Here is a 27921-nt window from a genome sequence, read left to right as displayed (position 1 = left end):
GGACTCTGCTTCTAAAAGGCTTCTTTTATACCCAGTCATGTTACTGACCTGTTGATAATGAACCTAATTAGCTGTAAAATTCTCCTCCAGCTGTTTTTTTAATTAGTACCACTTACTTTTCCAGCCTTTTGTTGCCCTGTCCCTACTTTTCTGAGATGTGTTGCTGCCACCAAATTCAAAATGAGCTAACATTTTCATGAAATGGTGCAATGTCTCAGTTTTAACATCTGATATGTTTATGTTTTATTGCGTCCCAGCTTTTTACCTTAGGTTTTATTCAGACTAACTGCTCTGGTTTGAACCACTGCGTTGTTACAGCAGGTGTCAGAGTCAGGCGTGTGACTGTGAAACATGTGGAGACAGAGAAGAGGAGGTGAAACCAAACATCTGCACATGAACATGAAACAAACCGTCTGAATAATCGTTCTCTGAACTACAGCAGCGGCTGAAAGTGTGAGGAAGTTTGAGCTCAGAGTCTCAGAGAAAGACGAGCGAGCAGACAGGTCATGAAGAACATGTCAAACAGGAAGGATGGTGTGGGTCGGCGCTTGTATGTGATGGTGTGATTGTCACTTTGTGGTCTGTGTGTGTGGCGATGAATAAATTCACACTGTTCAGCTCAGAGAAGATTGAGTTCCTCTGCTGAGAAGACCCCGGACTGCTGCAGGTACTCTCACAGATCTTTGTTAAAGTTTTTTTTGTTAATTCTCTAAAGTTAGATGTTTCTTTACTGCAGGAAGTCTAGAGGGAGTTTACTCCTCATTTATGAAAATCTACATTTATTTAAAAGAGGAATTACCAACATTAAAGGATGATTCCTCTATTAAAGGCTGTGGTGAGATCATTAGTGTCTGATGTTAACACAGGACTTTGGAAAATGAATAATTTGAATTTATCCATTTTTAAATAAGATAAAATCATGTTTTAATACTCACAGTTCATCAAACCTGCTGCTCTCTCATCTCTATGATCACAGTTTTTAATCCTGTAGCACTCTGAGATTTGTTCAAAATAAAAAGTGGTAGATTTTGCCATTTTTACTACAATGTCCTAAAAAGTTGGGACGCTATGTTGAACACAAATAACAGAATGTGATGGTTTTCAACCACTCAGTACTTACATTAAATTGAAAACTGCACAAATTCAACACATCAGATCTTGAAGCTGGGGATGTTAGTTCTTTTTTTAACTTTTTGAAAACCATGCACCTACTTTGATCACAAAGTTTCGCAAGAGTTGGGACGGGGTCCCCTCTGAGATGTCCTGTTCTTGCTTAATGGAGGATTTCAGCTGTTTGGGGTCTCCTTTAACCCTTAGATGCAATAAGGTGGGGTCCACAATGACCCCAGCGGTTGTTGTTGTTGTTTTTTATTTTTTTGGCGATATCTTTGTCATTTAAATTTCTTATAGTTCAGTCTTCCATGTATTCCTCAGATAGGTTGTCTTTGACATGAGGCCATTTGGATTTGTATCTAATTGATATATTTTTTAAGTAATTGCATTTTTTGTATCAGTTCCACACTTTTCCATACATGGGGTCAAAAATGACCCCAAGCATTTTCTATGGAAGTTCAAAGGTTAACCCTGGGAACCTTTGATTTTTATTAGCTGTGACTGTCAGGTATACATTTACTGTCGATCCACACATCTAATTCCATAAAAACATGATTTTCAATGGTTAAAAAAAAAATCAAAATAAAGGTTTATAATGGTCAAAATATTAGATTAAATCTGAAATCATGAGTTTAAAAATGTAAGATAGTAATTTAAATCATGAGTCTAATAGGTAAAATATAGGATTAGAAGTGAAAGTAAGGATTTAAAGGTCAAAATATGACTTATTATATAAAATTGAGACTCTATAAGCTCAAGATATGACATAAAAACTTAAAATTATGAGTTAAAAAATTCCAAATTTGAGATAAAATTCAAAATCATGAATTGAAAAGGTCAAAATATGACTTAATATTTAAAGCTGTGAAATTAAAAGGTCAATATATGAAATAAAAAGCCAAAATCATGAATTTACACCCTGAACACATTTTTTTTTCCCCACATTCCTGACTTTTTATCCAATTATTTTAACTTTTTCTACATTTTATGACAAGAATATTTTAAATAACCAAGGCTAAGTTTAGGTTTTGATACTGGAGGAAATCTGCAGACCTTACTGGACCAGGTAGAACTGGACCAGGTCTTGAGTTTGACAGCTCTGTTCTAGACTGTCAGCCTCTAGTTAATGACATTCATGGACCTTGTTCTGATCAGTGATCAATATTTAGTTATCAGTAACACGCATCAGTGGTGGTTAAACAGTCTGAAATACCTCTGAACATCTCATCATTCCTCTGGTTTATGAAAATGATTCAATAATGTAGTATCAAACCAAATCTTTGTAAAAGGCAGACTTATTATTATTATTACTAATCATTCTCCTGTTGGGGTCATTTTTGGATGTTTACCTTTTTTTTTTTTTACCTTCTCAGAGCTGTTTTGTGATAAAATGTTAATAAAAGTGATAAGTGAACATGTCAAACATGAAATCATTCTTTTGTTGACCAAAATATGATAAAAATAATCATCTTTAACCAAACTGAAAGACATTTCTTAAGTTTACAGCATAAAACGCGTTCATTCGGAGTGGGCTCATTTTTGACTCCACTCATGGAAGAGTGGGGGTGTTGGTAGGCATCTAAGGGTTAAACTCCAAATTCCTGTTCAGGGTCTTCATCTATGTAAATGCATGAGTGCCTATAAAGTTTATATATTAGAGCAAAAACTTGTAAGCCGTACTTAAAATGATTATATATAAATAATGAATATAGATTTAAAAATGAATGTCCCAACATGAAAATCGTGATAATGCTCTGGTCATGCCTCTACAGCTACAAGTCGATCAGTTTCACTGTAAACACACAAAAACTTTTTGCTTTGCCTCTGTTCCAACTTTTCTGAAACACATCAGCCTCAAATTAAGTAAAGCATTTAATATTCCCAAAATAGTGACATTTCTGGGTTATAAAGTTGGCTGTTGTCTGAGTGCTATTTTCAGTAAAGGTGGATTTATGATGATTTTTTTTAGGACGTGGAGGCAGAAGACTTCCTGCTGCTCTGGTTCTCAGCTTTGGGGTTGAGGCCTTAAAGTGGGTCACGGAGGTTTGTTGTCACAGTGACCTTCCTAGTTCACATGGTGAGCAATCCCAGAATGCTTTGTGAGTGGCTCACAGCATTAACCAGGAAGGAAACTTTTGGCTCTTTTGTGATGATTTGTGGCTCTTTGATGTCTTAATTTTAAATATTATTCCCCCAGAAAACCTTTAAAAAGGGAATTTTTTGCCCTTTTTCACAATTTTTTGCCACGTTTCACCCATTAGATCTACCTTTTGCCATTAAATGCCACTTGTTTCCTATTTTTTTCCCATTTTTGCCACTTTTATCAAATTTTTTCCCATTTTTACCACTTTTTTTGCCACTTTTCGCCCATTTAACCCTTTACCTACTTACCCAGCGCCGGCGCTGTGTTTTATATGTCCGGAGTATTATTACCGTTAAGGCGTTGGAAAGCTGAGAATTGTGGGCATGTGCACATATATGGTTCATTACGGTACTCGCAACCATATGACGTGAGCATTCATAGCAAAACACCAGAAGTATCGCGAGACTGCTACACGGATTCTCAACACTGTAACTCCTCAAAAATTTGCTCAATTTAAAAAATTCCAACGCTGACAGAGAGCTGAGAATGTGTGCTTTCCAGCAATATATGATGTGTGGTATATATATTACGGTAATGTCGAACAGCACCGCGACAATGGCAGCTTTAGCAGAAGACGAGTGAGAAAGGAGAGTGAAGGAAGAGAGTAAAAGGAGAGCGAGCGAGAGTGGTGTTTAGTTTTCAAAAATAGCGTTAGATAGTGACATTTGTGTGTGTCTGTCATGTGCAATAACAAAATGTTACTTGAGAATGTTGAGAATGCATTTTTCCACCTTTATTTGCACTAATTGTGGCCTATGTATATACAGTCGCTAGAAAAAGTATGTGAACTAGGAGTGGGACAAAAAAATCGATACACTGAAATATCGCGATACTTCCTGGCATGATACTTTTATCGATATTTAAAATGCAGTATTGATATATATATATATATCAATACTGCAATATATATATATATATATATATATATATATACATTTTTTTTTTTACAGATTTTTATTGAACAATATGCGCAGTACAATATTTAACATCTCAATAACAGTCAATCAATAAATTGCGTTTAACAGTTCATCGTCAGGAACATAAATAAAAGAAAATTGAAGAGGCATTAAATAAATGAAATACAAACAAGACAAGTCAGACAAGGTTAAAGAGGCTGAAGGCGGCCAGAGTCCTAATCTATAAATAAGTCCTTAGTTTAGCTAAATGTGTGGATAGATTTCTTATTATTGATCATTTTAATGGATTCAATGTAACTTTTACACTCAGTATTAAATGCTAAGAAGCGTGGGGGAGTTTTCTGGTATTTAGCTTTATGAATGTGGACTTTACCAAGTAATACCAGCAGGTTAAGTGTCTGTTGTAGTTTTTTAGACAGGAGTTAGACAGTCGTTTGCAAGATATGCCACGCCAGAGTAAAATACTGAGACAACACGACGAATCTACTAGTTAGGCGTCATCGCGTTAGCGCTACAGCTAACGGCTAATGTCAACAAACAAGCCCGTTGAAGCTCCCGCTGGTCTCTACTCATGCCGCCATAATCACAGTCGTTTTATTTGTAAGAACCTATCCTGTGTAGTGTCATTAAGAATGACAGTTTCGGTTATACAGTAAAGAAACACTGGCCTGTCACATATGCCCCCCCTAAAACAGTCCATCAGTCCTTAAAGCTGGACGTGACGATCAGCCCGTCTCCTAGAGTCTCCCTGCACAAACACTTGGTCGTTATGTGATGATATAAAAAACTGATAAAACGCGATATATAAAGGATTGGAGTACATTCACTCATATTAATTTATTCCCCTATTCTTTAAAAAAAAAAAATCATGGCAGCATTTTAATTTAGTGCTACAAATGGGGAAAATCCTCATCTTCAGATTGAACAAAGATAGTTAAAATGCGAGATGATGCAGGACTACATATTTTTTAAATAGCTCAATTCTACATTGTTAAATTCCACATTAACTTAAAATTATGTATCAAGTTATATATATATATATATATATATATATATATATACTACACATATCTGTAGACTTTATGCACTTCATATTCAGTATTTAGCTCAGTCTGTGTTCAATTCTATGAAATTGACACTAAATTGTTGTGAATAAACTGAGAAATCCTGCACTTGACCATTTTACAACTATTTTGTATTCTCTAGTTAGACGTAGTTTGTGATGTATCGTTATACAATTTTCTTGCAATATATCGATTATCACAGTATCGCAGTATCGTGATGATATCGGTATCGTGGACCGTGTATCGCGTATCATATCGTGAGGTACCCTGTGATTCCCACCCCTAATGTGTAATGTGCAGGGTTGAGTAACACTGCTTTAACAGCTTTTCTCACTCGTCATATAAACTCATCCATGACACCAAAACGGTGGTTTGTGTTCAGTATGTACACCTGATAGAGCAGCTTTTATCAAACAGCATCTTAGAAGTAAACAGCTGAGGTGGGCGGAGCTTTGTTCGTTTTGATCTGAGAGCCCCCTAGTGGTGGAACTCACCTACCGCGTGTTTAACTCTTTTCTTAACTGATAGTTTTAGTGATTTTATCGGTGTCCTGTTGGTTTAATTCTTTATTTTTTCATTTTATTTGCTAAAGCTGTAAAGCACTTTTATAATTGTATTCTGAACAGCGCTGTCCTAAAAACAGCCAAAACTGATTATTAGTGATGAGTTTATCTGGTGAGATCTCTCCAACCTTGGACTCCCAGTAAACTTTTTCAATTCCAGCCAGTTTCCCTGATAACTATTTCCCTACCCTGCTTCTGTCTCTGTACTCCGCCCTGGTTTCAGCAGAGATGAGTCGTCGGCGTGTTTCCGTCAAGGATCTTGGCATGGTCGACTGTGAGGGCTGGCTCTACCGCAGGAAGGAGACGCGGAGCTTCCTGGGGAGTAAATGGAAGAGATACTGGTTTGTCCTGAAGAGGAGCTCTCTGTACTGGTACAAAGACCACATGGTAAGTCTAAGAAAGCAAAAAACAAGTAAAGATGAGGACTAAATTATTAGCCTCACTATGAAAATTTCACTTTTAGGAAAGTAAGAATTCTAACCTGGCTCCCCCGACAGCTAAGTTTATTTAGGATGCTGATAAAATTTGACTGAAAAAAACAAAACAAAATTATTTTACACAGAACCAAAGAAGGGGGTCATCACTTAGACCCTGGTAGTTCTAAAGGGGGTCATCACTTAGACCCTGGTAGTTCTAAAGGGGGTCATCACTTAGACCCCGGTAGTTCTAAAGGGGGTCATCACTTAGACCCTGGTAGTTCTAAAGGGGGTCATCACTTAGACCCTGGTAGTTCTAAAGGGGGTCATCACTTAGACCCTGCTAGTTCTACAGGGGTCATCACTTAGACCCCGGTAGTTCTAAAGGGGGTCATCACTTAGACCCTGCTAGTTCTAAAGGGGGTCATCACTTAGACCCTGGTAGTTCTACAGGGGTCATCACTTAGACCCTGGTAGTTCTAAAGGGGGTCATCACTTAGACCCTGGCAGTTCTAAAGGGGGTCATCACTTAGACCCTGGTAGTTCTACAGGGGTCATCACTTAGACCCTGCTAGTTCTAAAGGGGGTCATCACTTAGACCCTGGTAGTTCTACAGGGGTCATCACTTAGACCCTGGTAGTTCTACAGGGGTCATCACTTACACCCTGGTAGGTCTAAAGGGGGTCATCACTTAGACCCTGGTAGTTCTACAGGGGTCATCACTTAGACCCTGGTAGTTCTACAGGGGTCATCCCTTAGACCCTGGTAGGTCTAAAGTGGGTCATCATTTAGACCCTGGTAGTTCTAAAGGGGGTCATCACTTAGACCCCGGTAGTTCTAAAGGGGGTCATCACTTAGACCCTGGCAGTTCTACAGGGGTCATCACTTAGACCCTGGTAGTTCTAAAGGGGGTCATCACTTAGACCCTAGTAGTTCTAAAGGTAGTTCTAAAGGGGGTCATCACTTACACCCCGGTAGTTCTAAAGGGGGTCATCACTTAGATCCTGGTAGTTCTAAAGGGGGTCATCACTTAGACCCTGGCAGTTCTACAGGGGTCATCACTTAGACCCTGGTAGGTCTAAAAGGGGTCATCACTTAGACCCTGGTAGTTCTAAAGGTAGTTTTAAAGGGGGTCATCACTTAGACCCTGGTAGTTCTAAAGGTAGTTCTACAGGGGTCATCACTTAGACCCTGGTAGTTCTAAAGGGGGTCATCACTTAGACCCTAGTAGTTCTAAAGGTAGTTCTAAAGGGGGTCATCACTTAGACCCTGGTAGTTCTAAAGGGGGTCATCACTTAGACCCTGGCAGTTCTACAGGGGTCATCACTTAGACCCTGGTAGGTCTAAAAGGGGTCATCACTTAGACCCTGGCAGTTCTACAGGGGTCATCATTTAGACCCTGGTAGTTCTAAAGGGGGTCATCACTTAGACCCCGGTAGTTCTACAGGGGGTCATCACTTAGACCCCGGTAGTTCTAAAGGGGGTCATCACTTAGATCCCGGTAGTTCTAAAGGGGGTCATCACTTAGACCCTGGCAGTTCTACAGGGGTCATCACTTAGACCCTGGTAGTTCTAAAGGGGGTCATCACTTAGACCCTGGCAGTTCTACAGGGGTCATCACTTAGACCCTGGTTGGTCTAAAGGGGGTCATCACTTAGACCCTGGCAGTTCTTAAGGGGGTCATCACTTAGACCCTGGTTTATCAGAGATCATGTTGTGTTTCATGTTTACCAATATCTTTAATCCTCTGACGGTGGTTTCTGGTTTCCTTTAGTCCTCAGTCTCAGTTTTCTTCTCAGCTCTACAGACTGATCTTTATCTCTGTCAGACTAAATCTCGATGAAGATGCAACACAAACAGAAAAACACTGAAACCAGGCTCTGTAGAATTAGACCGCTACTGTTATATTTATGGTGCAGAACATTTAGAATCTATTCAGAGCCGTCACCTTTTAAACTGTCAGGTTTCAGCCTGATGGTACAAATGATTAAATTCATCTTTATTCCACTGAGCTACACCCAGTACCCATCAGGACAAAGAGAAAAACCAACCTGACTGGACATGATTCTAAAGCAGCGGTGTCAAACTCAAGGCCCGGGGGCCAAATCTGGCCCGTGGTACAGTTGTACCTGGCCCGCCAGATCTTATCATATTTTTATTCTAACTGTCCCACTGATCTGCAGATTTCCTCCAGTTTAAACATGTAAACCTAACCCCGATGAGTTAAATTATCCTTATTCTGTCATAAATATAAGAAAAAGTTCAAGTAATCAGATAAAAAGTCAGGAATGTGGGGAAATAAATTTCTGATTTCATCTCATATTCTTGGTTTTGCATCTCACAGTTATCAGGCAAAGTTATGATTTGGACTTTTTATTTCATATTTTGACCTTTTCAATTCACATTTTTTACTTTTCTCTTATTTTTAACCTTTTGTATCCTCAATTTTAAAATTTTAAGTAATATTTTGACCTTTTAACTCAGGATTTTATTTTATTTTCTCATGCTTGATCTTTTTAGCTCCTTACTTTGACTTATATCTCATAATTTGGCCTTTTGTATCCTCAGTTTTAAATTTTTATATTTTGACCTGTAAAACTCAAAATTATTGTTTCTCTCAGCTTTTGATATTAATATCCAATGATTTGGAAATATATCTTATACATTGACCTTTTAAACTCGTGATTTCAAATTTTTATCTCATGTTTTGACTCTTAAAAATCATGATTTAAACTTTCTTTCTTATATAGTTGCCTTTTAGTTATCAGGCAAAGTTATGGTTTGGACTTTTTATTTCATATTTTGACCTTTTCCATTCTCATTTTTGACTTTTTCCTCTTATTTTTTTTACCTTCTTTATCCTTAATTGTAAACTTTTAAGTAATATTTTGACCTTTTAACCCAGGATTTTGTTTTATTTTCTCACATTTTTACCTTTTTAGCTCCTTACTTTGACTTTTATCTCATAATTTGGCCTTTTGTATTCTTAATTTTAAATTTTAAGTAATATTTTGACCTGTGAAACTCAAAATTATTTTTTTTCTCTTAGCTTTTAACATTTTTAACAATGATTTTGAAATATATCTTATATTTTGACCTTTAAAACTCATGATTTAAACTTTCTGTCCTGTATATTTGCCTTCAAAAACATGATTTTGACTTTAAATGCCAGTTGAGCTAATAAGTTTGAAGTTTTATCTCAGATTTTGAGCCTTTAAACTTACCATTTTGACTTTTTTAAATCTCAAAATAATTTATCATCAGTGCTAATGTTTTTTTCACCCATAATTCATTGCTGGTGAAAATGAGGCTGACAGTTTATGGTTAAATGTTGAACAAGGACAAGGCCTCACAGCTGACAGTGATATCAGAGCAGAAACCAAGGGTCAAAGGTCAAAGGAGCTGAAGACCTCAGAGACAGGATTGTTGACAGGCACATATCTGGGGAAGTTTTAATTTTTAATAACTTAGCAGAAATGTCTAAAATTCAGTTTCCACCTTGTCATGATGGTTGACTGAGTGTAGGTTAACAAGAATAAAAATGTTTTTTTTTCTTCTGTCATCAGGATGAAACAGAACAAAATCAGAAACGTGACAGTGGTCTGAATGTCTCCTGAATGACCCGTGGGATCGTACGCTGATATTATCCTAAAGGACCTGAGTTTGATGTTTAAGCACGCTCTAGTGCATCTTTCAGTTCTCTACCAGTCTCTGATGTTTGATTCTTTTCTCTGCAGGCAGACAATGCTGAAGGATTCATCAACCTCTCTGGCTTCTCCATCGAACAGGCCAAGCAGTGCAGGAAGAAACAGTACGGCACGTTTGTTTGTCTCTGAGCTGAGGAATAGTCTGGGCAGGAATGAGAAATATAGACAGAGTGGAGTCAGAGCTGTCTGTCTGTGGCTAGAGACGCTCCAGTGTTGGTTTAGTCATTTATGAAGGGGATCTACCCGTACCACCGTATTTAGTGTTTTTAAATCGCAGCCTAGTGGCCAGTCAGTCTACTTAACTTTGTAGTGCCCTAGGACCTCCTACAGGGGGCAGTGTATTTATTCAACAGAGCAGAATAAAAAAACTCTTAAGGAGCATTAAAACAAAGATCCTAGAGTGAGGACAGCGGGTCAAGGCTCAAGGCCTGGGGGCCAAATCTGGTCTGTGGTACTCCTGGCCCAAAAGATCATATCCTATTCTTATTATAACTGGCCCTGAAATATGAGGTCTGCAGATTTCCTCCAGTATAAAAATGTAAATTAAACCTTAATGATATCAAAAATCCTTAAGTCATAAAAATGAGAAAAAAATTAAGAATAAAAATAATTAGAAAAAAAGAAACGTGGGAAAAGAAAAATTGTTGTCATTTAATTTTTTTTCAATTTTGCATAGCACAATTATGACGTCAGTCTATTATTTAGACTTTCATTTCCTATTTTAACCTTTTACATTTATTATTTTGACTATTTTCAATGTATGATTTTGGCTTTTTGTTTCATATTTTGACTGTCAGTTTATTATATTCACTTTTTAAGTCATATTTTGAGCCTTTCAATTTATAATTTTGACTTTTTATCTCACAGTTTGACCTTTTAGGTGCAACATTTTAAATTTTAAGTTGTATTTTTGCCTTAAAAAACATGATTGTGATTTTCTTTTATATATATTTGCCTTTTAAATATCAGAATTTTGACTTTTATCTCATAATTTCGACTTTTTTCTTATAATTTCAACTTTTTATCTCATAAATTTGACTTTTCACCTCAAAATTTTGACTTTTTATCTAATTTTTTGCCATTTATCTCATAATTTTGACTTTTATCTCATAATTTTGACTTTAATCTTATAATTTTGACTTTTTAATCTCATAAATTTGACTTTTTAACCTCACAATTTCTACTTTTTATCTCATAATTTTAACTTTTTATCTCATTTTCAGCCATTTATCTTAGAATTTTGACTTTTTATCTCACATTTTGACCTTTAAGGTGCACCATTTTAAATTCTAAGTCATATTTGATGATGATTGTGACTTTCCTTTTTATATATTTGCCTTTTAAAAGCATTATTTAACATCTGATTTTGTGTTTTGATCTTTTGAACTAATAAGTTTGACTGTTTATCTCAGATTTCGAGCCTTTTAACTAATCATTTTGACCTTTTAATCTGTGTTAATCATCAGTGCCTCTGGTTCTGTGTTTCAGCGCTCTAACAGCGAGTCATCCTCTGGTTGTGACCATGTTCATGGCTGCAGAGAGTTTCTCAGACATGAACAAGTGAGTTTAAGACGGTTTGTTTCCTCAGACTTCAGATCGTTATCAGTGATCAGTGGTACTTAAATAGAGGTCCTTCCTCTTTCTGCTCAGTTTCAGATCTACTTCTTGTTTAGTGCTTAGATGTGTGAACTGTGGAGTCATTGCTGAAGTTTGTGTTTCAGGTGGATCAGCAAACTGACAGCAGCAGCAGAAACCTGTGATCTAATCAGCGCTGAAGGTCAGAGAGAGTAAACATACAGAATAAACCGTACTTTTCCCTCCTCTATTCTCTCTGTCTTTAAATCTTGTTTTAACACCTTCACGCCGGCTGTAACCAGGGCACCGGCTGGTTTCAGGCTGTCTGTCTGTCTGCGTGTCTGTGTGTCCATCCAGGCCCATGTGAAGATTTCTCAATGATGCTTACAGGGGTTTTCTTAAAACTGCACAAATGTGTGCTCTGACTCAAGAATGAATTTAATGCATTTCAGAGGAGGGGGTGGAAAAACAGTAGCACACTGATCATCAACTGGCGGCCCGAGGGCCAAATCAGGCCCCCAAAGCTCAGTAGGTCAGTAAATTCAGAACAGGAGGAAAAGAAGATGTTCTGGTTTTAGGAGTGTCTTTTGGCTTCAAATTTCTGCAGCTGTTAAATCCATCCAAATAAATTACTATCATTCATAATTAGCACATTTATTTTTAAAAATGGGTTAAGATGGGCAGGAATGTTGCAAAAATGGCCTGAGTAAGACTGAAAGGGGCAAAAATGTGCAGGAAAAGAGGTTAAATGTGGCAAAAAAATGGTAAAAGAGGAAAAAAGGGGCAAAAAAGTAAAAAAATTGAGATATTAGTGGTAAAAAAACGGGCAAAAAAGTAAAAAAAAAAGGGTTAAAAAGTGGCAAAAATGGATACAAGGGTGGTACAAAGGGTACAAAAAAATTGTTTTAAAGAGGCAAAAATGTATCAAAACTGAGTTAAAAGTGGCAAAAATTTTACAAAAATAACCTGGCAAAGTTGCAAAAATGGGTTAAAGAGTGTCAAAATGGGTAAAAGTAGCAAAAATTGTTTTAAAAGTGGCAAAAATGATCAAAAATAAGTTGAGGGGCAGAAAATGTTGGAGAAATGTCTAAATAAAGTAATGAAAGGGTTAAAAGTGTCAAAAATGAATGAATATTAGTGCTTAATCACTGCTGGGGAGGGCCCATTATTTGGGATTTTCAGGGGTCCGGACAGTCCTGTGGGCCGGTCTGTCTCTTTGTGGCCTGCTGCGTTATAGATAACAGGGATAGATCTCGCTGTAATACCTCAACATTTCCTGCATTTTGAAAATAAATATAAATACTAATACAATAATATTCTAATCAGACCAAAATACTGAATTTTTGTTTTTTGAAAGTCTGGCCTCCAGAGTCTCTGTGGAGACTAAATCTGGCCGTGGTGCAGATGTGGTTGATGACCCCTGCAGTAGCACATGCCACCTCTGAGTAGTTTCTTCTATTTCTGACTTTCAGTGTTTTTTTTGTTTTTTTTTTTAAACATTTGCAGAGTGTTACAGTGAAGGCAGTGATCAGGACTGTGAAGACCAGTCCTGTCCCCTAAACCTGGAACCACCACAGTCTGAAAACGTGAGTGATCAGTATTTAGAGACTGTGGAATCATCTTCATGATCTGAGAACTATAACCGGCTCTTCTTACAGGGAGACGAAGCTTCTTCCTGTTTCCTGCCGAGTGAGAACAGAAGAAGAAGCACCTCTGAGGCTGCAGGGTTTTGTAGAAACAGAAGAAGAAAATCCTTAGAAAGCAGAGAGCGTCTGTCCTGGCTGGACCTCCCACAGTCTGATGGAGCCGGAGCAGGAGGATCGCTCCCTCTGGTCCACATCCAAGGAGAGAGAGATGACCAGACGGTCCAAGGTTAATCCTTAAACATGTTCTTAAGACTTTGGAAGAAAAATCTGTGAAAAGGAGGATTCAGATAACAGTGTTTTAAAAATGACAGATCACTTCTTTGCAGAGAAGCCTCCTGATGAGATGGAGAGCCTCTACGTCCACCTGAAGGCAGCCAGCTCTTCTCTGATTGGTCAGAGGGACTTTAAAGCGTCGTTTATCAGACGATGTCAGAATGATCAACTCAACGAGAAGCTTCATCAGCTCAGGATCCTCAGCAGCACGCTGAAGGTGAGACTAACAAACCGTCCAGTTTACAGCTGACTAGACACATTTTGTTCATAATCTTCTGTTGGTAGACTATCCACACCTGGAGCTCACAGAAACGTAGTTTTTCCAGGTGTTTTAATCAGCACTGACCACAGGGGGGCACCAGAGACACCAGGATCACACCCTCAGGACCTTTGACCCCTCTGTTTTCTCTCCTTCAGGCTAAAGAGTTGGAGCTGCGGGCGGTGGACCAGATCCTCTCAGACCCGTCTCTCTCTCCTCCCTCATACAGGAAGTGGAGACTCTCCAACTCCATTTTACTGCAGGAGATCAGAAAGAGAAAGCAGGCAGCAGGGGGCGCTGTGGAGCTAAAGCCTCCTGAACAGCTGTCTATGAGCAGAGACTGAAGAGATGCACTCCTGGGACATGAGGGTTATATTTCCAGAAGGGAAAACTCTCTGGTCACTCTGGATGTTGGTGTTTAAGGAGACTCTTCATGTACCAGACTGACTCTGATTTTAAAGGTGCAGTGTGTAAAACTGAATATCATCTAGAAGTGGGTTCTAGGCTGCATTTCTCTGCTGGAAACTGTAGCAACCATGTGTATCTGTAATGTGAATACAATACAATAACTTTATTTATCCTTTTTTCCTCTGTGTTACCATGGAAACATGTAAAAATCCAAGATGGCGGCATCCATGGAGAGGACCCTCCCTATGTATGAATTAAAGGTTTATTCTGACTTGTTTTTTTTTTTAAATAGCTATTTTTGAATTTAGATGACTAAACACTTATTTAGATAGACCGTCTTAGAAATGTTTTGCTTTATTTTACTAAGTTTGTTCAGCTAAATGCTACTAGGCTAAATGTTACACACTGCACCTTTAAACTCAGTTAACAGCAGTGAAACTTAAATAACTTTGTTATGCTCTAAAGCGTGCCATTTTATTCACTCTCAGCCCTTTACTTGCATTAAAACACTCACCACTGAAAATAATCTTCATATGCATGCCTCATATTTGAATCACATAACTGTAATTTGAGGCCCTTGGTTGCCCTTTGGTCACTGTGGGCTGAGTGGAGATTAGACTTGGTCACTAAAAAAATCTTTGAGACATCCTGTTCTTGTTGACAAGGGCCGATGTTCCAGCAATATTCTGATTATTTCTCCAGCACTGGAAAAGAAACCACTAACCCTCCTCAAATTTACTCTGGACACCTTCGAAGCAAAAATGTACACGTACAGAAAAACTGCCATTAAAATCACCATACGTCAATATTTTTTTCATAAATCTCTAACAACTTCAGACCTGCTCAAAACTACCAAACATTCAATCATTTTCAAGATCTTAACCCTTTCAATGCCAGTTTGATTATTTCAAATATTTTATTTTTTTACTAAAAAACAAAGTGAATTATTTCCATAAAATAAATAGTAGAAAGATGGGGCTTTGGGGGTGATGAGAGTCTTGGATGGGTCAAAGATTAGCAACAAAATTGATTTGAGTGCATTCATATTTTTTACGTAATGTCAGAAATACCCTCTGGAGACCTTCGAGGCAAAAATGCCCCCACTGACTTCCATTAAAACCAGGTTTTTTTAATCTCACTGTCAGTGCAGTATAAAATCATGCATTCTTTAATGTCAGCATTCCAATGTGAAGAAGTCTAGTGAAATTTGACATTTTTACCGTATTCCACCAGATTCAACCATTGATCTCGTAATTTTGACTTCTGAAGCTCCAAACCAGTACTGCTTAGCGAAGAGCCTCTCATGTTTCAATCATGCAAGTTATTTTAACATAAACGACCAAAACACCGACGTTCATACAGCTAAAGGACTTTCTGCATCATTTTCCCGTCCCTACAGTGACACCCTCAGGTACCAGGCCTGCAGGGGGCAGCAGAGGACAGATCAAGGCTCAGTCTTTGAAAGTAAAAGGCATGAAGGAGAGAAACTAAGCTTCAGACTATAAGGGTTTCTCATTCACTAAATTGCCTCCTCTCTCCTCCTGTCACTTCAATTCCCTGCTGGATGGAGCCAAGATGCAAGGAAATGACGTGAACAGAGGAGGGGAGGATACCAAAATATGAAATGAGAAAGACCTTATGACAACCAAGTTCTGCAGGAAGTATTAAAAAAAAAAAAATCCAACACCATTGACAGTAAACAAATTTATTTTGTCATCTGCATTTACAGCTGGAATTCTGGGAATTCAAACACGACGTCTTTGCCTGTGAGCTTCTTGTAGACACCAGAGAAAGTCTCCACCTGAAAGACAGGAGCAGAAAGGTTAGATCTCAATGATCCCTGGACTCCAAATGTTCAGGGCTTCAAATAGATGGTAAATATTGCTTCTATGTCACAATGGAAAATGTTTACAAGAACTTTATTGGGGGGGGGGTGAGGTGCACCAAGTAAAGATAATTTTGGCTAACAACGCTCAGAGCTAAAACTTAAAACTCACTTAAAGGTTAAGACATGAGGATGAACTCAGAAAGAATTCAGCTAACATCTGATGACCCTGCTCTAAACTCTGTAAACTTATCTGTGCATAGATCTACAGCCTCTATAGGCCAGAGTTTACAACCAATACACTGGTGAACATCCGTGAAAACACTAATATCTGCTGTTACTGCTGACTTTGTCAGCTAACATCCACAGATAATCAGATGAAACTGTGCATTCCTCTTTACTTCTGATGTTGACACTGCTCCAGAAATAAACTAACATCTGTTTGATTTACAGAAAACTGTGAACCACTAGATAACAGACTTCAAAAGGGTTAAATTTTCAGGAAAAAAACATTCTCAACTTTTGCATTAATCTAGAATTTCAAAATCCCATCAGAAGTTGATTGGACTTGATTTTAAATCTGAGATTAAAGGTTTGTGCACTGCATGGTTTAGCTCCCCAGTCACGGCCCCAAAGGACTCTGGGAAGATGTAGGAATATGCAGGACGCCCGCCCTCACCAGCCAACCAGCAGCCGGGGACAGAGCTTAGTCTCCGACGTTGTGGAACGGGAATGTACGTCTCAGCCCGGAGGCTACGCTCCCATACGCCACCAGGACAGAGCCAGGAGAGAAACTCTCTGGATGACCACGTCGGGAAAAACTGAACCCAATAAACCCTCTAACCAAGTATGTGGTCTGTGGGATGGTTTAAAACCCGGTCTAATCCAATCTGGTACTCTTAGTGATGGATCTCAGCTCAATATACAAACCTGCTAATCCTGTTTAGAGCTGAAACAAGTAACATTATTCTGTTTCAGTTGATCGTAACTTTTTGCTGTCTAATCCAACCCATCTTTTACAATTTATGAAGTTTCACACACTCATTTTCCATCAAGGCTATCAGCAGCACAGAGATGGATAAATAACAGCAGTGACGACCATAATCAAGCGACCCATCCATGTGTTTCTAAGCTTACTTTGTGTTCCACGTTGTTCTGCTGTGCCTTGTCCAGATGGACCTTGATAAGCCGGCTGCTGTCCAGTTTCACTCGGATCCTCTTGCCCACAATCTCGCTGGGGAACACCAGGTCCTCCAGGATGGCGTCATGGACGGCCGTCAGAGTACGGCTGGATGAGAAGACAGAAAATACATCAGTACTGAACATTCACAAAAGAAAACTGTGCTAAATTAAACAACTGTGCAGCAATCAAGAAGAGAGGGCGGCCATTCCAGTCGATGAATTATTTAGTTGTTCATAAATCTGCAGTATTTCAGCTCTAACTCCTCATATGTCAAAGCTAAGTGCTTTTCTTTCAAACATACTAAAATATGGGGCAGAAACTGAAGGATTTTTTAATCAATCTGTTGGTTTTCTGCTTGAGTAACAGCAGAGCTGCCTCCTTAGTTGGTGATCAGCAGTGTAGTACAGATATTCTAGCGTTACTCAACCAAAGAGCCAAGTTGTTAAAAATTACTATAAGTGATGAAAAGTGGCACTTAAAAAAGGTTAAAGGTGGCAAAAGTGGTCAAAAAGTGGCAAACACTGGGAGACAGGTGGCAAAACTGGGTTGGAAGTGACCAAATAATGACTTAAAAGTTTCAAAAACACTGCAAAAATGAGTGAAAAATGACTAAAATGGGCAAGAATCAGAATAAAGGTGGGCAAATGGGCAAAAAGTGGCATTTAACCACAAAGGCAGCTTTAATGGGAGAGAAGTGCCAAAAAAATTGAGAAAAATGAGTGAAAAGTGACTAAAATGGGCAAAAATCAGAAAAAAGCAAAAAGCATGAAAGAACGGCAAAATGAGAAATTAGTGGCATTTAATTGCAAAAGGCAGTTTAAATGGGTGAAAAGTGGCAAAAAAAATTGCAAAAAGCTGGTTGAAAGTGTCAAAAATTGGCTAAAAGCAGTAAAATTCCTTAAAGCCTGTTGTATATTTCATACATACTTTTATGATACCTCTAATCAGTATGATCAATAAATTACTTTAAAAAAAAATTATGTTTACAATCTGAAAATGATTAAAAAAATCCCCTTTAATGGATTTTCAGTTACCAAAAACACCTAACATGGTTTTGAATTTCAGTAGAAAGTGAAATAAACTTTTCAGTTCCAAAAATTGAGAATTTTCTGGCTATAATTTGTGTTTCAGGCTTTAATTGGTTAAAGTAGCAAAGAATTGCAAATAGGGGCAATGGAAATATGCAGACAAAAAATAGAACAGAATTAAATTTGACAATTAAAGCCTATTGTGTAAGTGTGGGAAACAGGCTGATTAATGTGACTTGCAATGAATAATTTCTGAGGTCAAAGTTTCCCTTTTCAAGGTTTTCTGGGGGAATAATATTTCAGATTAAGACCCAAAGAGCCACAAATCATCACAAATGAGCCTCATGTAGCTTAAGAGCCATACGTTAAGTATCACTGAGAAATGCATACACAATTTCACCCTCTGACCCTTTTTAAGATATCTGGTCAAACCCATCAAATATCAGGCTTTTAAACTAGATCTGATCTATGTGTTTGACTTTTTGGGCTACCACATTAGTAAATGAGTCATTAGATAATAATCTGAGCCGTGAATTTTTAGAAACAAACTGATGGCTGCAGAACAAGAAGCAAGAGTCTGGTAACACATGGATCAAGTGTTTTCCTTAACATTATCTAGGTAAAAAGCGCCGTACTTCAATCTTGAACTACTAGAAGTAAAAATAAACTTAAAGGTTTGTGCACTGCATGGTTTAGCTCCCCAGTCACGGCCCCAAAGGACTCTGGGAAGATGTAGGAATATGCAGGACACCCGTCCTCACCAGCCGACCAGCAGCCGGGGACAGAGCTTAGTCTCCGACGTCGTGGAATGGGAATGTACGTCTCAGCCCGGAGGCTACGCTCCCATACGCCACCAGGACAGAGCCAGGAGAGAAACTCTCTGGATGACCACGTCAGGAAAGGATGGAAACTTTATTCTTTTGTCATGAGATTATTTTACCTTTTATTTATCAGTTCCAGTACTACTGCCTAGGATAAACACCAATGAAGAGTTATTTAAGTCCATAAATGTTTAAACCTTTGCAGCAACACTTTTCAGAAGGTCCCTCTAGACTCTTCCAAAGGACAACTCTGACAAGGATAAAATCAACTCTAAATGCTTTTGAGATGTCCCCATCATTATGTCCTGATGATTCTTTCAATTCAATACTGTGACAGTGTGATGTTACCCGCCCCTATCTACTGAAGGAATTCAGGAATGCATGACAAAGCAGGAAACTTAGACACGCACAAACCAGACTAGACTAGGCATGAAAAACTGTCAACAAATATCTGATTTTAATTATTTTGACTCTTATTGCAAATGTGATATGGACTGTATTTATAGGAATGATAATTTTTAAATTACTTTACTTATTTATTAAAGAAAAAAATAGAAAATAAGGAAGAGGTTTTTTTTTGAAAATTATTCTTTAAAAAAAATCAACACTTAAATGTTTGCATGATGTGTGGAGCAGAATCTCTCTGCTGGTATTTTGACACTCATTTCAGCTCAAAGCAATATTGCAATATAGTCTAAAGTTCAACAATTTGCCCCATCTTACTGTGAATTTTTTTTCTCTCAAAGATTTTTGTTACCATGCCATTTAACCACTTCAAAATTTGGTGTACATTTTGCTCTTTGTGTGCTTTAGACAGCAGCTCTGCAGATTTTAAAATTCTGCCGCTAATGAAAACTTCTGTTTCTTTATATAATGTGCTTAAAATTAAAAACCTTTAATAAAAACTAGGGTTAAACTGATCCCGATACCAGTATCCGCACCAATACCAAGCCTAAGGCTCAAACCCTGCAGACACTAGGGCTGGGGATGTGGTTAAAACATTTAATCTTAGATTTTTTCCACATGCAACTTGATTTATGATTTCAATTTCAATTTATTTTTTTGTTTTCAAATGAAAAAGAAACTACTAGAACACGTTTCTCTCATTTTTATCAACAACATGTAACAAAATTAAACAGAATGCTCCTTTAAAGGTCAAATAGTAGCTGTAAACTTGTCATTAAAAGTGCACTATGGAGTTTTTTTTCCACATGAACACTCAGGCTCTGAAAGTTTTTATCTGCTTAAGAAACCGACTGAAAGGAAAGCTGAAGTCTCCATGATCTATGCCAGTAAACAAAACCATCAGAAATATCGATTATTTCTGTGTCTGAACACTGATTACACACAAGCAATATGCAAGAAAAAAAATTACAATTTTGTTTACAGGATTTCCAGAACAAACTTAAAATTAAAGCTTCTTAGAGTAGATTTCACTTTTGGTATTACTGCAGTAAAGGTAATAGAAAATCTCCATTTTTAATTTTCAAAATCTTGATTTTCCAAAAATCTGATTCATTCCCCAGCCCTAGTGGACACTGTACTTGGTGTTATTTCAGAGCCTTATGTTGGACTGTCATTATGAGACTACGTAGTCACAGCTGGAGCCATGTCTGTGATATCTGAACATCAATGAGGAAGCCCAAAGTAGGAGAATAAAACTATTTCTACCTTTTTATCATCACAGGGGAGATTTTCTTTTGCATGATGCAATCCCAGTGCTCATGTTCTCAGTGAGGGTTTAAAAAATATTCCACATTAGTAAAGGCTTTTAAATTTGAAAAATGACCACAAAGATTTAAAAACAAAAAATGTAAGGCCAGATCGTCCTGAACCCTGAAATCTAACGGCTGCAACAGAGGCTTTCACGTTTCAGGGGTGTACTGGTTAACTGGTTCATAATCAGCAGAGGCTGATAGTGGGACTGCTGGCAGAAATACGCCCATCAGCAAACACTGTGGCATGAATTCATGCCAGCAGCTGATATATAAGTACTGGTTCAGAGAGGTTTTTTAGTGGAGCTGGACAAACTGGTCTGTTCCCAGTGTCAAACAGGAGAAAATGTTGGCAGCAGGAGTGTTAATAAAAACACACTGGTCATAAGCTCAACTGTAATCTGAATGCTGGTATCAGTCATGACTTTTACAACCAGTGAACATCTGAATTTAGTTTGAGATAAAAACTGAGCTTCCTCTACCTCCTGGGACGCTTCTGCTTATTCTTCTGACGACTTTTCCTGGTGGGTTTGGGCAGAATTCTCCTCTGAAAAACAGACAACAGATCGATCAGGATTAAGGCACATCTCCACACAAGACAGGTTTACTGTAAATATTCAAGAAACACAAGAACCTTAAACCAAAGGAATCAGGCTCAGCAGCAATCTGAGTCAAAGTCAGAAGTGACCTGAAATACTCCCATTCTTACAGATTAATTTAACAGAGTTCCTTTCTAAAATAAAACAGGAACACTGATCTTCAGAAATATAAAATAGAACCATTATAAAGCAAGCAGCGATGGATTTAAGTGTGCACTGCATGGTTTAGCTCCCCAGTCACGGCCCCAAAGGACTCTGGGAAGATGTAGGAATATGCAGGACGCCCGTCCTCACCAGCCGACCAGCAGCCGGGGACAGAGCTTAGTCTGCGACGTTGTGGAACGGGAATGTACGTCTCAGCCCGGAGGCTACGCTCCCATACGCCACCAGGACAGAGCCAGAAGAGAAACTCTCCGGATGACCACGTCGCTTTAAAACACACTGAAAGAGATTCATTTCACATCAGTAGCACTTTCACCTTTAAAGGAACCGGTGATCAGAGGTTTGTCTTTACTTATCTGAATCTCCCATCATGGAAGTTGGTATTAGAAATCTAATAAACCAGCTGCATGTATATGCCTGGTTATGATGCACTTTTGATCATTTGAAATATTTAAAGAACATGGCCAAGTGCAAATAAATGACTGTCATAATCCCACATTAAACTTCGAATGTTTAATGGTTTTCACAGCATAATTATCTGGGACTGTTCTTTACCCCGTCATTTCAGTGTATGGTCATTTATTCAGGTTGAACTACATAAACGTGCAGAACATCACCTACAGGTAAATAAAATGATAAAAAGCTTCTATATAGGAAACATTAAGTTTTTAGAGTTACACATACCTCTACCACTTAACTAAGCTTAGTAAAAATAACATTCAATGTACTTACAGAAAATTCAACTGATTTTTGGAGCATTAGAGAACAAGTTTCACTAGTTTTCTTGTAACTGGTTCTCAGTGACACTATAGATCAGGGGTGTCAAACTCATATTGAGTCCGGGGCCTTTGCTCCGAGGACAGGTTCTGAGGGCCCGGACCATTTAGGCCAGGCTTGTCAAAGTCAATCACGGATTCTGAATTTAGGCCTAACCTAAGAGCCTAACAAGCTCAACATTTAAAGATAAATTGTCAACCTCATTTTCACCATTAGTAAAATATGAAAAATATAAGTAACACTGATAAATCATTCTGAGATGAAAACAATAAAAAATAATAAGTTTAAAGACTCAGAGTCTGAGATAAAAAGTCAAACTTATTAGTTCAAAAGGTCAAAACATGAAACTTAAAGGCAAAATAATGCTTTTAAAGGCAAATAAATGAAACAGAAAGTCAAAATCACAAGTTTAAAAGTTAAAATATGACTTAGAATTTTGACTTGTGAATCTTGAAAATCAAAACATGAAAAAAGTCAAAAACATAAGTTTAAGTTTAAGTGTGAGATGCAAAATTGAAAATATGAAATGACAACATTCATTTCTTTTCTCACCTTCCTGACTTTTTTATCTAACTTCTTTTACTCTTTTTCAGAGTTTTATAATTTAACAAAGCTATTTTAAATAATCAAGGCAAAGTTTACATGTTTACTGGAGGAAATCTGCAGACCTCATACTGGTGGGCCAGTTCGAATAGAAAGATCTCATTATCTTGTGGTCCGGGCACAACTGTACCACGGGCCTGATTTGGCCCCCGGGCCTTGAGTTTGACACCTGTGCTATAGATGAATTTCCTCACAGAAAACAGCACGCTGAACTCAAAACAAAAACCCCAAAAGCACTGATAAAAATCTGAGAATTCTTGTTTTCTGAAAGATGATGCAGAAACACCAACTCATGCTCTCAGTGGGTCACTACACCCTGAGAGGTGTTAGCAGATGAGCGCTGGTGCCTTTAATATTTCTAGCCCTAAGAATTAAATGACTTACATTTTTCAAGCTATCTTGAATGCCTGGATCATTCAGACCCAGTGTTTTTGGTGTTAAGTTGACCCCTTTTTGATCCGTCATCCTGTGTTGTAAACACTCAAGAAAAACGGAGTTTGTGCACAATTTAAAAGGTCATCTTGATGCACTTTCTCTGTACATTTTCAAAAAATTTCCACCACCTTTCAGCGAGATAAATGTGCATTTATGCAGCTGCATATGTACTTAAATATTCAATTTCCTCTTCATTTGAATTAAATTTGGTATAAACAATTTTATAAAATAACCTAATTGCAATTTTTTTCCCCCAGTATTGCAACTGGATATGTGATTATTCTGAAACTCTTATTCCTAAACGAGGGTTGAAATCTTTAAAATTATCTGATTCCGATGATTTGGATTCATATTGCAAACTGGATATAAATGGTGTAAATAGACTTAAAAAAAACTGGCACTTGAATGACTGCATGATATGTCATGCATAACATCTTTGCTGCAAAAGTTAAAAACTGCTATTTTGACAGACTTCAGGTCAAAGAAATGTCACACCTGCGATTTCAAAACTGCAGCAGGCTATATTGTGGTTTATTCTAATTTTTGATTAACTGCCCAGCCCTACCATAAACAACAAAGTAGATGTTTGGTAATCTATAGTTGGATGACAGGAAAACAGACCAGTCAACACAAACCTTTGCCCAAACATTCAATAAATAAGAATATAAAAGTGGTGACCCATGAAAACGAAGACTGATCCTCAAGATTACTTGGTTTCTTCCTGATATTCTGCTGAGGGAAATTGATTTTTATCAACATATATGTAGGGCGAGTCTGGGAGGTCAGAACAGACCGAATGCTCAGAAACTGTAGATATTTGTTTAAAAAGTTACTCACCAGTGTTTGCATATGAACATTTTCTGCTGATATGTCAGCCTGAAATACTGAAAAACATGTCCAACTGTACCATCAGGTGTAGACGGTCACCTAAGGTGCAGTGCACTCGAAGGAACCTGCCGTAAGCCCTGAAGATTCTGAATAAAGCCCCGAACATAAAACAAGACCCAGACCAGCTAACTCCTCAAACTCCTCTCAGCTCTGCTCGACCACATTACACAGGAGACTTTGGTGTTTCTGTTAAACAAGTTTCCTGGCTTAAATGAGATTGGGAAAATGTCAAATACTAGCAAAAAATCCAATCTCATGCATCCCTTATCTTTTCAGTTTACTCCTAATTCTGTGAAGGAACTGACTTATCTTAATATCGCTGGAATACGAAAACATTTTGGAAGGTTATTTATCATAAGATTCAATATTTCAAGTACTTTATCTTAAATTTAAGCACTTCGACCCTTAAAAACACCACATTAAAACTGAAGCACCTGAATGCGCTTCTCCATGAGACAACCATCACTTTAATACACAAGAATAAACCGTCTTCTTATTGAGAAATTTTCTTACTTTTCCTTAAAAATTCTTTTCAAGGTCATCAGCTTTCAGTCAGACCTCCCACACCCATAGCTTTCAGTATCCACACTAGGCTCCAGAGCGCCATGCTCACCTGTGCGATGAAGACCACGTGCTTTCCGCTGAACTTCTTCTCCAGCTCCCTCACCAGACGCACCTGAATCTTCTGGAAGGACTTCAGCTGAGGAACGGGAACGAAGATGATGATGGCTTTTCTGCTGCCACCAACCTCGATTTCCTAAAGACAAGAACCAGACTCAATACAGGATAAAAAAAAAAAAAAACATGGAAATGATGCTTCGACAACACAACAGTCCATGTTTAACCAGCTAGTTGGAAATGTAGGACATATACATTTCAGACTTGCATCATAGATATGACACTTAAAATTTGCAATGTGCACTGCATGGTTTAGCTCCCCAGTCACGGCCCCAAAGGACTCTGGGAAGATGTAGGAATATGCAGGACGCCCGTCCTCACCGGCCGACCAGCAGCCGGGGACAGAGCTTAGTCTGCGACGTTGTGGAACGGGAATGTACGTCTCAGCCCGGAGGCTACGCTCCCATACGCCACCAGGACAGAGCCAGGAGAGAAACTCTCCGGATGACCACGTCGGGTTGAGTTTCATCACAATATTTCCAATAAAAATGAAGTCAGCGTCTTACCTTTGCTGCAGTGATGTTCAGCTCTCTCAGCTGAGCCTTCAGGTCAGAGTTCATCTCCAGCTCGAGCAGAGCCTGCAGAGAGAGAGAACACATACCATTTTACTAAACCTGTTAATGTGGTTAGAGCAGGCGCATTCAACCAGAACTGGGAAGATGCAGAACTGATAACTCAGATTATTCAGTCCAGATTTTTTATCGTAAGCAACCTCCCGACACCTGCTTCCTTCTCTGAAACAGTTTTATTGTTCTGCTGATGTTTAATTAAACCAGGGTTGTCTTCAGACTACATTTCTAAAACTTTAAAACCAAACTAGTATGACACATACTGGTCTGGATACAACTAAAGTCCTTGGCACACAATATTAGCTTTTTCTCAACTAGAATGGGAAGACACTTAAAGCAACTTTTGAAAATGTGAAGTAAAGAGTAGAATCGCTGCAGATACTTTGGTTTAGTAATGGTCATTCAGATGAAGTATTTGATATTTTTTATTTAAATCTGATTAATATTATCTTCCACTGTCATAAACAAACTTTTCAATGTGTTTACAGTCTAGTGAACTAGTCTTGTGTGAAGGTTGTAAATTAAAATGACTAAATTAAGCAGTTTTAAGTAGCCGATAGTTCTGATTTTTATATTGCTGTGATATCGACACATGCATCGATTTAAGCTGGATTCCTTTAAAATTCCAAATTCTGGTAATCTAGTCCAGAGCAGGAATGTTCCCCAGAATCTGTGATGACTCCAGGGACTTTTCATAGAACAATTAAGTAATGATTTCACACCTTAACCCTTTACCTACTGAGCCGGCGCCAGCGCTGTGTTTTATATGTGTTTTATATGTAACTCTGTCAAAGTTTGTCCGATCAGAAAAATTCCAACGGCGTTGGAAAGCTGAGAATTGTGGGCATGCGCACATACATGGTTCATTACAGTACTCACAACCATATGACATGGGCAATCATATCAAAACAACAGAAGTTTTGCAAGATTGCTACACGGATTCTCCAAACTGTAACTCCTCCAAAGTTTGCTCAATCTAAAAAATTCCAACACTGACAGAAAGCTGAGAATCTGTGCTCTCTGGCAATATATGTGTGGTATATATATTACAGTAATGTCGAACAGCATTGCAAAAACGGCAGCTTTGGCAGAAGATGAGTGAGAAAGGAGAGTGAAGGAAGAGAGTAAAAGGAGAGCGAGCAAGAGTGGTGTTTCTTTTTCCCCCAAAAATAGCGTTAGATAGTGGCATTTGTGCGTGTCTGTCATGTGCAATAACAATATGTTACTGAGAATGTTGAGAATGCATTTTTCCACCTTTATTTGCACTAATTGTCTCCTATGTATATGGTTATCTTTTGCACTGTGTTTTGCACACCCAGAGTCGTAGACTCCAAAAATGACTGCTGATTGTTCTAAACATGTATAAGTTCACATTTCAAATGTCAAATCAAAACTTCATGAGCAATAACAAAATTTCTTCTAACAAAAGCCATGAAAAACAAATCTGTTTGTGTTTTTCTTCTTTTAAACTGCTGACAATTCCATATAATGTGCAATAATCATTAACCAGATGTTGAAAAGTCAAGTTCAAGTACTCCCGGGAAAAGGGAGCAAAGCTCTCAGACTTAGGGCATTTCCTGACTATTTTACAGCCATAATAACAAAATATGTCCAAATCCCCATTTAAGACTCAGTAGGTAAAGGGTTAACTGAAGATTCAGGTAAATATGATGTGTAGATCTTACCTGGGAGATCCCAGACTCAAACTCGTCTGGCTTTTCGCCATTAGGCTTCACTATTTTGGCGCTGGTACTGAACATGGCCTGTGTCTCTGTGAAGAGAAAGAAACACATCTGAGTTAAACATGAGGGTGAATCTCTCAGGATGAAGGTGTACAGCCCAGCATCACTTCACATGAACCCCTGAGGAGCTCCATCAAACCAGCATGACCAGGCTAGGCTAAAGGCAACCAGTCCACCACAAACTGGAACACCTTGGAGGCGCACAAAGTGAGTCAATACCCAAGAAACTTCAGATTAAATATAATAGATTCAAAACTGGACACACATGAGAAACTATCGGGACTCTCTGTCCACAGCACAACCTACATGCTTGAGTAAGCCAATGCTAAGCTAGCAGTGCAACTTAGCTTGCTGTCAGTTACTTCTGGTACAATTTAACTCTAAAGTGACAAAAAGAACAGACAAATGAGACCTAAATGTAGCGACTGACTGAGACAGCCTCGTGTAACCTGTCTGCCGTCTCCTACCGTAGCTCTTTAGCTCCGATCTGATCACATGCAGGGCCTGCTAGCTAGCTACTCCCTATCAGAAGAACCCATTCACCGAAGCCTCTCTACTATCCTTCATATCGGGATATAAAACAGCCATCCGCTGACACAAACCACATAATCTAAAACATCACAGAGGTAAGAAGCACTATGGCCGGGAAACAAATCAGTTTAACTAAATTTAGACACATTTTCAGACAGAAAAGCCAGTCCTGGAGAAAATTGCACGACTAACCTCAGTCAACGACGGCCAAGGAAGAGGCCGGGACATCGCGAGAGTTGCATTAATCCAATGAGCGGCAGTCATTTTGTTATCGCGATAGT

General features: G+C 38.3%; 2 protein-coding genes and 4 non-coding genes across 9 annotated transcripts; 1 reads left to right on the top strand and 5 right to left on the bottom strand.

Annotated features, from left to right (window-relative positions):
- Positions 1 to 623: 623 nt before the first annotated feature.
- ipcef1 (interaction protein for cytohesin exchange factors 1) lies at positions 624 to 14209 on the top strand. 4 transcript variants are annotated; one of them, XM_041806053.1, is made up of 9 exons: positions 624 to 667; positions 6027 to 6187; positions 9954 to 10027; positions 11412 to 11483; positions 11645 to 11700; positions 13005 to 13084; positions 13157 to 13370; positions 13471 to 13634; positions 13835 to 14209. In XM_041806053.1, the coding sequence occupies exons 2-9, from the start codon at positions 6029 to 6031 to the stop codon at positions 14018 to 14020; spliced, it is 1005 nt and encodes a 334-aa protein (XP_041661987.1). In that variant the 5' UTR covers positions 624 to 667; positions 6027 to 6028; the 3' UTR covers positions 14021 to 14209. The 4 variants fall into 4 exon arrangements, with proteins under 4 accessions (XP_041661987.1, XP_041661984.1, XP_041661985.1 ...); XM_041806050.1 differs by having other exon boundaries at positions 13456 to 13634; XM_041806051.1 differs by having other exon boundaries at positions 660 to 667; positions 6024 to 6187; positions 13456 to 13634.
- A 1564-nt stretch (positions 14210 to 15773) lies between these two features.
- Positions 15774 to 27906, bottom strand: rps7 (ribosomal protein S7). The gene is made up of 7 exons (XM_041805478.1): positions 27833 to 27906; positions 27053 to 27138; positions 25305 to 25376; positions 24734 to 24877; positions 21139 to 21203; positions 17047 to 17197; positions 15774 to 15885 (listed from the first exon to the last, which is right to left on the bottom strand). Exons 2-7 carry the CDS (start codon positions 27125 to 27127, stop codon positions 15808 to 15810), a joined length of 585 nt encoding a protein of 194 aa, XP_041661412.1. The 5' UTR covers positions 27128 to 27138; positions 27833 to 27906; the 3' UTR covers positions 15774 to 15807.
- On the bottom strand, positions 16502 to 16724 carry LOC121521991. The gene has a single exon (XR_005992916.1). It is a non-coding gene; the product is annotated as a small nucleolar RNA SNORA73 family (small nucleolar RNA).
- On the bottom strand, positions 18795 to 19017 carry LOC121521993. Its single transcript, XR_005992918.1, has one exon. It is a non-coding gene; the product is annotated as a small nucleolar RNA SNORA73 family (small nucleolar RNA).
- On the bottom strand, positions 21463 to 21685 carry LOC121521992. Its single transcript, XR_005992917.1, has one exon. It is a non-coding gene; the product is annotated as a small nucleolar RNA SNORA73 family (small nucleolar RNA).
- Positions 25033 to 25255, bottom strand: LOC121521995. Its single transcript, XR_005992920.1, has one exon. It is a non-coding gene; the product is annotated as a small nucleolar RNA SNORA73 family (small nucleolar RNA).
- Positions 27907 to 27921: the final 15 nt, after the last annotated feature.

This window comes from Cheilinus undulatus, linkage group 14 (assembly GCF_018320785.1).
Source record: "Cheilinus undulatus linkage group 14, ASM1832078v1, whole genome shotgun sequence".
In the NCBI taxonomy this organism is placed as follows: Eukaryota; Metazoa; Chordata; class Actinopteri; order Labriformes; family Labridae; genus Cheilinus; species Cheilinus undulatus.
Note: the sequence above shows the minus strand (reverse complement) of the source record. Positions and strands in the feature narration are given on the sequence as shown.